This window comes from Mus pahari, chromosome 12 (genome assembly GCF_900095145.1).
Source record: "Mus pahari chromosome 12, PAHARI_EIJ_v1.1, whole genome shotgun sequence".
NCBI lineage: Eukaryota > Metazoa > Chordata > Mammalia > Rodentia > Muridae > Mus > Mus pahari.
Window position 1 is genome coordinate 80,225,730 of NC_034601.1, and position 9,466 is coordinate 80,235,195.

The 9,466-nt window shown below is 37.3% G+C and overlaps 1 protein-coding gene across 1 annotated transcript; it reads right to left on the reverse strand.

The window, feature by feature from the left end:
• Positions 1-3,094: 3,094 nt before the first annotated feature.
• On the reverse strand, positions 3,095-3,688 carry LOC110329315 (keratin-associated protein 6-5-like). The gene has a single exon (XM_021208873.1). The coding sequence runs from the start codon at positions 3,636-3,638 to the stop codon at positions 3,402-3,404; it is 237 nt and encodes a 78-aa protein (XP_021064532.1). The 5' UTR covers positions 3,639-3,688; the 3' UTR covers positions 3,095-3,401.
• Positions 3,689-9,466: the final 5,778 nt, after the last annotated feature.

Consider the following 9,466-nt stretch of genomic DNA (forward strand, 5'->3'; position numbering starts at 1 on the left):
TCTATAAGAGAGCAGGCTGAGCAAGCCAGGGGAAAGCAAGCCAGTGAAGAACATCCCTCCATGGCTTCTGCATCAGCTCCTGCTTTCTGACCTGCTTAAGTTCCAGTCCTGCATCCTTTGGTGATCAAAAGCAGTATGGAAATGTAAGCCAAATAGACCTTTTCCTCCCCAACTCGCTTCTTGGTCATGATGTTTACTAAGATATATATATATATATATATATATATATATATATATATATATATATATATTTGTTCACATATGCTGCAAAAGGAAATGCCTCTGATGATGGAAATGCCTATATATATATATATATTCAATAGCCAACATCAAATTAAATGGAGAGTAACTTGAAGCAATCTGACTAAAATCAGGGACAAGATAAGTCCTGCTTGTACTAGATGTCCCATCCATGGTGGGGTGGTACCCAAGTGGGGGCTTCCAGTTCTCTGAGGAGACAGAGAGGGAATAATGGGGGAAATTTGTAAGGGCAAGACTGGAAACACAGGAGGAGGGCTGCAATTTTGATGTAATGTGAATAAAAAATAAATCACGAGAAAAATAATTTTAATAAATTTTTTTAAAGGATTAACATTTTTCTTTTTTACTATTTTCTTAGATATTTTCTTCATTTACATTTCAAATGCTAGCCCGGATGTCCCCTATACCCTCCCCCTGCCTTTGCAGCTGAGTTTGATTCTGATGACCATCTACTGGCAAAAATGAAGTCTATACTTACGAGTACTTTGTTTCTCTAGTGAGACACCCCTGGAAACAGCTAAATTTTCATTTAAAAGCAGTTAATAATTGGAGATTTTGTTTTTCTGGGTTAGGGAGAGGGGCGTGTGTCCACTTCTAATCTCAGCTCTAGAATCCCATCTGGTAGAGATGTATGCAGACATTCTGCATCAGTCCTCTTGTTGGAGTTTTGTTTTCTTGGTGGCCCTTATACTCTTTATACTTACTTTTTTACAGGGTTCCTTGAGCCTTTAGGGGAAGAATTTAGTGGAGACATCCAATTTAGGGATGAATATTCCAAGGTCTTTTATTCCCTGTATAATGACTGTCTGTGGGTTTCTGTATTTGTTCACATATGCTGCAAAAGGAAATGCCTCTGATGGTGGTTGAGCAAGGCACTGATATATGCTATGGCTTTAGAAGAATGTCTAAGAGTCATCTATTGTTATTTTATTACAGTAGTGTTTAGTTTTATACTAGGTCCCTGAGCTATATACACTCAGATTACTGGTCAACCAAGCAGTGTTCAGTATTGATTCTACCTCAGGAAGTAGATTTTAAGTCCAATCAGAAACTGTCTGGTTACTCCCACAAGCTTTATACAACCATTGCCCTAGTATATCATGATAGCAGGACACCACTGTAAACAAAAGGGTTTGTTGCTAAGCTAGTGTTTACATTTACCCTTTGGTGGTTTACAAGGTACTCTCCTGTACCAAAGATGCTAGCCATTAGGAGGAAAGATTCTCTGTAGTCACGAGCTTGATTTTTCCATATTCAATGAGTTGTGTAGGTATTATCAGTAATGGGGCCTTTCCATCAGCCTGGGGAAAGCATGTTATAGTCTTGCCAACAACCTGGATTGTTGGGAGGTTCCAATGGGACCCTTTTAGCCAACTCAATTAAATATAACACAATCCTGTTGTTAGAGGCTTTATTGGTGACAAGAGATGTCTACTTGGGATTCTGTCTCCCCCAGTACTTAGTGATTTCATTTAGATCCCATTAGTGCATGTATATATTTTATAAACCTTCTACTGCACTAGGTCTTTATATTCCACCTTACATGACACTTAATTTTAATTTTGTCCCTATATTCCCTTGTACACCTTTTCCTGCCTCTCTTCACTTGATCTCCCAGTTCAAGACATATGCATACACATGCACATAGATACATATGAGCACATGCACACAGACACATGCACACACACACACACACACACACACACACACACACACACACGTAACTATTTGCTTTATTTACCATTCCTAGGGAGATCTATCTGTTAACTCCTAGTTCCTTACTCTAACAAATTTCTGTGGTTCTGTAGCTTGGTTATTATTGACTTGTCAACTAATATCCATATATGGTCAAATACATATCATATCTGTCCTTCCCAGTTAAGGTTATCACACTAATGGTATTTGAGTTTTTTTTTCTTTTTTATTAATTATCCTATTCCTTTTCATCTCAAATGGTATCCCCCTTCCTGGTTATCCCTCTACAATTTTGAAGGCAAAGAAAATATTTTCAACAAATAGGAGAAGAAAAAAATCCCTAAATGTAAAGAAAGAGATATCAAAATGCAAGAGATTCAGAAAATACCAAACAGATGAAGCCAAAAAATTAACTTCTAGTGTCATATAAAAATCCAAACACTAAGTATATGGAATAAAGAAAGAATGTTGAAAATCTCTTTACTCTTGAAGGTTGTTCCCTTCTTCTTCCTATTCTAGCTTCTCCTACACCTTTGTCTTCTTATAGGTGTGTGTGCAAGTGTTAGCAAGGATTCACAGATGTCATCTGTTCATTACTCCCATAGCAATATTTTCAGAAGACATAAATTTCCTGTATATACCCACAGGTTCCAGATTTTATATCTGTCTAGCCCCATACTGATAATGTCCCTCAGGCCTCAGAGTGGGTGCTATGTATGTCTTATTTAGAGTTGACCATTCAACACTCTTTTGATCTTGGTACTCTGATATTTCCCAGCTTTGATCAAGTAGATCATTGGTAGAAGAAGCTAAGAGCAGTACCTTCAGCATGTATAAACGAATACTTAGACATCAGTTTATCTACATGTGTAAGTAGCAAAACTTCAGTAGTAGAATTGTCTATGATCATTTGACCAAATTTGCAAACCATGGCATGTATTCCATTCTATGATGCAGGTCTAAAATCCAACCAAAAACATGGTTGGTTATCTCTGGGACACGCATATAATAATATTCTTACACATTAAATGGACTCTATTCCTCTGAAGACCCGTACCTGACACATGTTCATTCATTCATGCAAAATCAGTTGAAAATTTTAAGCAATATTTCACAATAAACACTAAAACACTTTGTAGATTAAACAAGTTTATTAGAACAACAGAAAAACAGATTCCATCATGAAGGTCAATAAGGCTTTTGCTCTATTACCATCACTGTGATGATGGCAGAGCTGAGTTTGCAGCTGAATTTTACTCCATTTCTCTTGAGAAGGAAAGTCTAAGGGATGGGTCATCTTCATCCAGATGAGCACCAGTCTATGATGGACTTCATTTCACTGAAGAATCATCTTCATCCAAGTCTGAGGTTCAGAAAGAATGGGGTTGAGAATTGGGCAGTCCTAGAATCACAATTGGAGCAGGTAAGAGTATCTCATGGTGTCTCTAATAGTAGTAGCCAAATCCAGATCCGTAGCCAGAGCCAGAGCCATAGCCACAGCCATAGAGAGAGCGTGAGCCATAGCCACAGCCATAGCCATAGCCACAGCCCAGTCCACGGTAGCCACAGCCATAGTAGGAGCCATAGCCACAGCCCAGGCCTCCATAGCCATAGCCCAGGCCTCCATAGCCACAGCAGCCATAGCCTCTGCCGCCATAGTAGTTTCCGTAGTAGCCACACATGGTGCTGGTTGTTGAGGTTGTTCTTGAGTAGAGAGAAGTGGAGGTGACTTGAGTCTATATACTTCTGCCTGAAGAGAAGGCCTTTTATACTCTCTCAGTGTGGGTGGAACTGACCACAGGCTTGTGTCACTGGCCATATTTCCAAAGTAATTTGAATAATTAGTTGGGTTTATTTTAAATCTGGCACTGAAGTAATTTTCGGTGGTGTAGGCACAGCTGAACCACTTAAGTCCTTAATGTGAATCAATGTATCATCATCTAAATAGTATTCAGATCAAATCTGTAGATAATTGTTTTGTATCAAGGTCTCATAGCAGGAAATGGCTGCTTTTAAATATACAAACTGTGACCTGATTCAGACAATAAAAGATTGGCTTTACTTTTGTTTTATACAATGGGTCAACTTGAGCTCTTCCCTAATCCTCCCATGGTGCCTCAAACCATCTTACATGCCCTTCATTTATTTCAGAAAACTTTAGCATTAGCATACATGAAGTTCCAAGGCGATAGTTTATTCTCTGGAAAATAAGCATGGGAAGCTTGATATTTTTGTATTTTTATCAATAACTCATTTTTACCTGTTTTTGAAACACCAGATTTTTCCACTTATTTTGAATTTGTCATCTGAATTCTTTTTTTCCAATTTTTATTGGTTATTTTACTTATTTACATTTCAGATGTTATCCACCTTCCCAGTTTCCCCTCCACAAGTCCCTATCCCCTCATCCCTCCCCTCTGCCTCTGTGAGGGTGCTCCCCTACTTGTCCACTCCTGCCTCAGCACCCTAACATTCCCTTATCCTGGGTCATCAAGCCTTCTCAGGCCCAAGGGGCTCCCTTCCCAGTGATGCCAGATAAGGCAATCCTCTGCTACATATCCAGCTGGAGCCATGGGTACCCTGTTTACATTTGGTTTGTGGTTTAGTACCTGGGAGCTTTGGAGGGTCTGGTTGGTCAATATTGTTGTTCTTCCTATGGGGTTAAAAACCCCTTAAGCTCCTACAGTCCTTTACCTAACTTCTCCATTGGGGTCTGAGCTCTCTGAAATCATAAAAGAAATGTTTGGATCACATTTTATATTACAAGCTTAATTTTCATGGAAGTGTCTTCTTTAAAATTTAAGAGCTTATTTCTGTGTTCCATCTCTAAGGTAAATATGATCTAAAACAGTAATACTGACAGAGCAACATTTTTATCAGACAAAGTAGAATTTTATCAAAAAACTAGGAGGTGTGTGTGTGTGTGTGTGTGTGTGTGTGTGTGATAATATCAGATACACAAGACTTAGAACCATATACTAGATAAGGTTCACCAGTTCCTTGACCATGACAGGAGAAAATCATCCTTTGTTCAACTTTAACAGATGCTATTATAAGTCAAATGTAGGTGTTTCACTCAAACCCCAGCATACCACTGCACATCACAGTCCACATCAAGAGCATTAGCATGGTGGAAATGTTTCATGTACAGCTAAATCTCTAATTTATGTTGAGATTTTGAAGTACAAAATAGATGTTTTATTTTCTAATAGAAATGGCAAAGTGAGGTAGAATTTGGTTCATCACAAAAATAAATCGTTTACTCATTTATACAGTTGTACATTACAAAGATGTTAGTTACTTCAGTTGTATAATAAAAGTAAAGTTAAAAAGCAAATAAATGAAGTTTATCATCTGTAAAGAGATATAGGACAATATTAGATGACATATGACAGATAATCTACAAAGTCATGCATTTCTGCCTCTGTCTAACACAAGAATTTGAGAATATTAACAAGCTGAGAACAATTTACATAGTTACTATGACATCATAAAATCTCATTATGGAATTTATATTTGACCTTTTAATGAGGAAGGTCTTAAAACTATTTCAAAACCTGGCATTTAATACATATAATTTGTGAAAATCTTGACTGTACAGAAATCTAGGCCATAAAAGCTTCACGGTGCCTTATGAAATATAAGATTTATGAGAGTTTAGTTGGCAGTGTTTCTTATGGTTTATGCAAATAGATTCTACAGAATCAGCCTTACTCGTGATTGGTCACACCTTCTTGTAAAGGAGCGCAAAAGATTGTGTGAAAATGATAATGTTCAGACTCAGGGAAATACCCTTCTTTTCTACACCAGAGTTATCTTCTTTTGGTACCATGATCTATGACAATGACTATGCAGACTGTGGGTCTGATGGGCTTGGCTGTGACTATGACTGTGACTACAGAAGCTATGGAGACAGTAGGTGCAGTTGCTTCATCCTGTGGTGCCAGGTGCTGTTCCTACAGATTCCATCTATAAAGTAAATTGAAAGCCCTGACTTTGCTGGATTTGAGTATTATAAACATGAATTTGTCTTGTTCATCCTATACAGACTCTTCTTATTTTTAATCTATATAGACATATATCCATCTGTATTTGGGTTTGTGTAAGTAAATGAGGTTACTTACATGACAATCCAATGAACTGGGCCAGAAACACAGGCAGTTGTGAGACACCCAACATGGGTGCCAGAAATTAAATTCAACTAAATTCTGGTCCTCTATGAGAACAATAATTGTTTCTTAACCATCAGTGAGCCATCTCCCCAGCCTCTAAATAATAATAGTATTTTAATTATTAGTTTTGACATTACAACAAAATTACACCATTTTCCTTTTGTTCCTCCCCTACCAAAAATCCATGTACCATGCCTCATTTGTCTTTCGAATTTATGGCCTCATTTTTAAAAATTTTTTTGGATGTGGTGTGTGTGTGTGTGTGTGTGTGTGTGTGTGTGTGTGTGTGTGTATCTTTATTTCTAAATAGATAAACATAACGTTCTGAGTCTATATAGCATTATCTTTTCATTTGTATATATGTTTTCAGGGTATCTGCTGGGTACTGGATAACTCATTGATATACCTTTCCCTGGGGAAGTCTATTTCTTCTGCTCTCAGAATACCTTCGTTAGCTATAGTTTTTTGTGTAGGGTTGAGGTCTCCTGAGCTTTCTGTGTTGTATTTATATTGTCTATTGTTGTCTTTGCCTTGCTAATATTTAGGCAACCATGACAACAAGAATTCATGGGTGTAGCTTCTGACATTGCTAGGAGACAAAATCTTACATCAAACTCCCTGACACTCTGACTCTTACAAGCTTTCCATAAACTCTTCTGCAATGTCCAACAAATATAACTAAGACTAGTGGACATCTAATGTAAGAAGCCCAGTGACTAACCACAGTTATTATTCACATCCTACTTTAACAGTTCTCTGGAGTACAAACTGACACTCTCTTCAAAGTAAAGATCCTAGCCTACAGCCTTTCTGTTCTTTATAACTCTATTTTACTTATAAACTAAACCACAGCCCAAAGTCTATACTCTTAGAATTTTTTTAATCCTTTATTTCTTATATCAGTGAATTGGTCATATTTAGATTTCATTTTAAAGCAATATTGTTATTGATCATTTATATAACACCGTCAATCAACACATCCTTGGCTGTCTAGTCACCAGCAAGAATCCAGGCTCATTCTACATCATTGTCTCGTGCTTTGTGTACTCTGATATACATGCTTTGTGTACTCTGATATACGTTCAAAAATGGTGATGACAGTCCAGAGATAAGGATATAACCATTAGTGATAGCCAGTTAAATAGTATCTTGCACAGAAGTTCCACCTTCTTTTAGCTAGGCTAAAACTGTCTCAGTTGTTTTCAATATCACAAAAACCACTGGAATCTCAACACACAGAAACAAGTAAGTGGTTTATTCTGCCTTACATACTTTTATCATTTCTTTATTTCTCTAGCAAAAGAACTCATTACATGACATAGGTACCTGTTTACTTAGTGAGGCTGGGTCACAGCCACATGGTTCTCCTATTGGGAGCAGTATTTCAGACAACTTTAAAGATATTCAGATTATTCTGGATTCTTCTATAATAAAAACAGGGCTGCTTTATTATCTTGTTGTAGTGTTCTTGACCTGGTCAATGAAATTGGGAAGACAAATGTTCATTTCTAAAGCAATAATGAAGAGCTATGTTACTGAATATCTCATACATGATGGTAGCAATACCTCAGATATAAATAACACATGTTTTGGAGCACCCAAGTATTTCAAGAATGCATTAATTAATTTTAGAAATGGGCAATAATACAAGTTAGAAAATATGTTTACCTCCCACTTGGAAAAAAATCTTATTTTATTATCTCACAATTGATTAAAAATATTTTTTCCTGAAAGATTATCCTCCCACAAGTAGTAGATTTCCTCCCAGGTACTCATATTCTTTTTTGGAAGCTTTCTTCAAACTAAATTCTTGTGCTTGTTTTTCATCATTCCAGCTGTTGTCAATAGCAAGCATTTTAAAAATCTAATCAACATGATCATGTTGAATCTGAACTGATTCCCAGTCTGTCCTAGGATAGAAGCAACACCCTTAACTACGAGATGGTCTTCTTTTCCTGTAAGATGCCTGTTTCATTGTAGACTTCTGAACAGAACTCATATCTCTTGCATGCAATTATGACCTCTCTGTGATAATTCTCGGCAATTTTGTGAGCGTAAGTCACCCCATGTGGAATGATTATGGCAGCAGAAAACACTACATCCTTGGAGTTTAACAAATACTATCACAGACTTATCACTAATGTTTCAACACAAGGATGCCTTCCCTTTCTCTAAGGAGTCTAAAACAATGAACATCAAACCAATGCCAAATAGACCAAACAGAACAAAGTGAACAGAGAGCTTAAAACAGGAAAAAAGAACCCTACACAGGATGACACATACAACACACTCTGGAGTGCTTATTTTTCTCGTTAGGCAGTAAACTATTCCAGACCTAAGACTCAGGTTTTGCAAGGCAAAGAGAGCCAAAGGCTGCTGCAGAGGATCGTCCTGGCAATTCAGATCCAGGAGATAAGTGAAACTTTAGAGAAATGTCATGCATATGAAGTTGATATAGTACAAAAAACAAACAAACAAACAAACAAAAAAACCAGAAGGCAAGTCACTTAACATCAAGATGTCAAGTTCTATCCTGTTCTAGAAATTGTTATGATTTCAACATTCCTTGTAGCTGAAAAGAATTTTAATTGCATAGATATGCCACATTTTTTTCATCTTTCTGTGTGTTGATAGGCATCTATGCAGATTCTATTGTGAACCGTGATACAACACTTTTTAAATTATTTTTATAAAGAAAAAAACACAAGGTAAAAACACATAAAAAACATTTACCAGAATCTAATGATTTGATGAGGAAACATCAATCTTTTAGTATCTCATAAAAATAAAGTATGTGTGGTTAAATTGTCTAGACACCAAGTCTTCACATAAGTAACTTGTTTTATTTTCTTCTTAAATTCCTTAAATTGTGTCAAATCATTTTCTGTAACTCATCTGTAACTTGGTATAGATTTTTAAATATAATGACTAATACCTCAACTCATATGATTTGATCATGAGACTACTAGCTGAAAGAAAAGAAAGAACATGCAGCCTATGGGAACTTCTTGTTTAAACAATCACGATAGTGAAGCTGCTTCTTAATATAGATAGAATGAATTATGAGAGATACTGTGGGACAACGGGGTGTTGGGAAAGGAGCACTTGTGCTCTGGGCAGGAGGATGCGGGAGGATGGCCAGACACTTTCTACACAGCCCTGGGTGGGCATCTAAGCCACTGACCCCACTCGACAGGGGTGGACAAGGGGCAGCCCCCAATACCAGGGGCCCCAGGGCTACACCCTCGGCCCTGGAGATATGGGAGAGAGGGCAGAAGGAGAGAGGTTCCCATGCAGGCAAGAGTCCTAATTCTGGTCCATGGCTGGAGCACAAGAAG

What these genes read in the sequence shown, in the direction of transcription:
- LOC110329315 (XM_021208873.1), bottom strand. Translation starts at nt 3,638, where the DNA reads ATGTGTGGCTACTACGGAAACTACTATGGCGGCAGAGGCTATGGCTGC.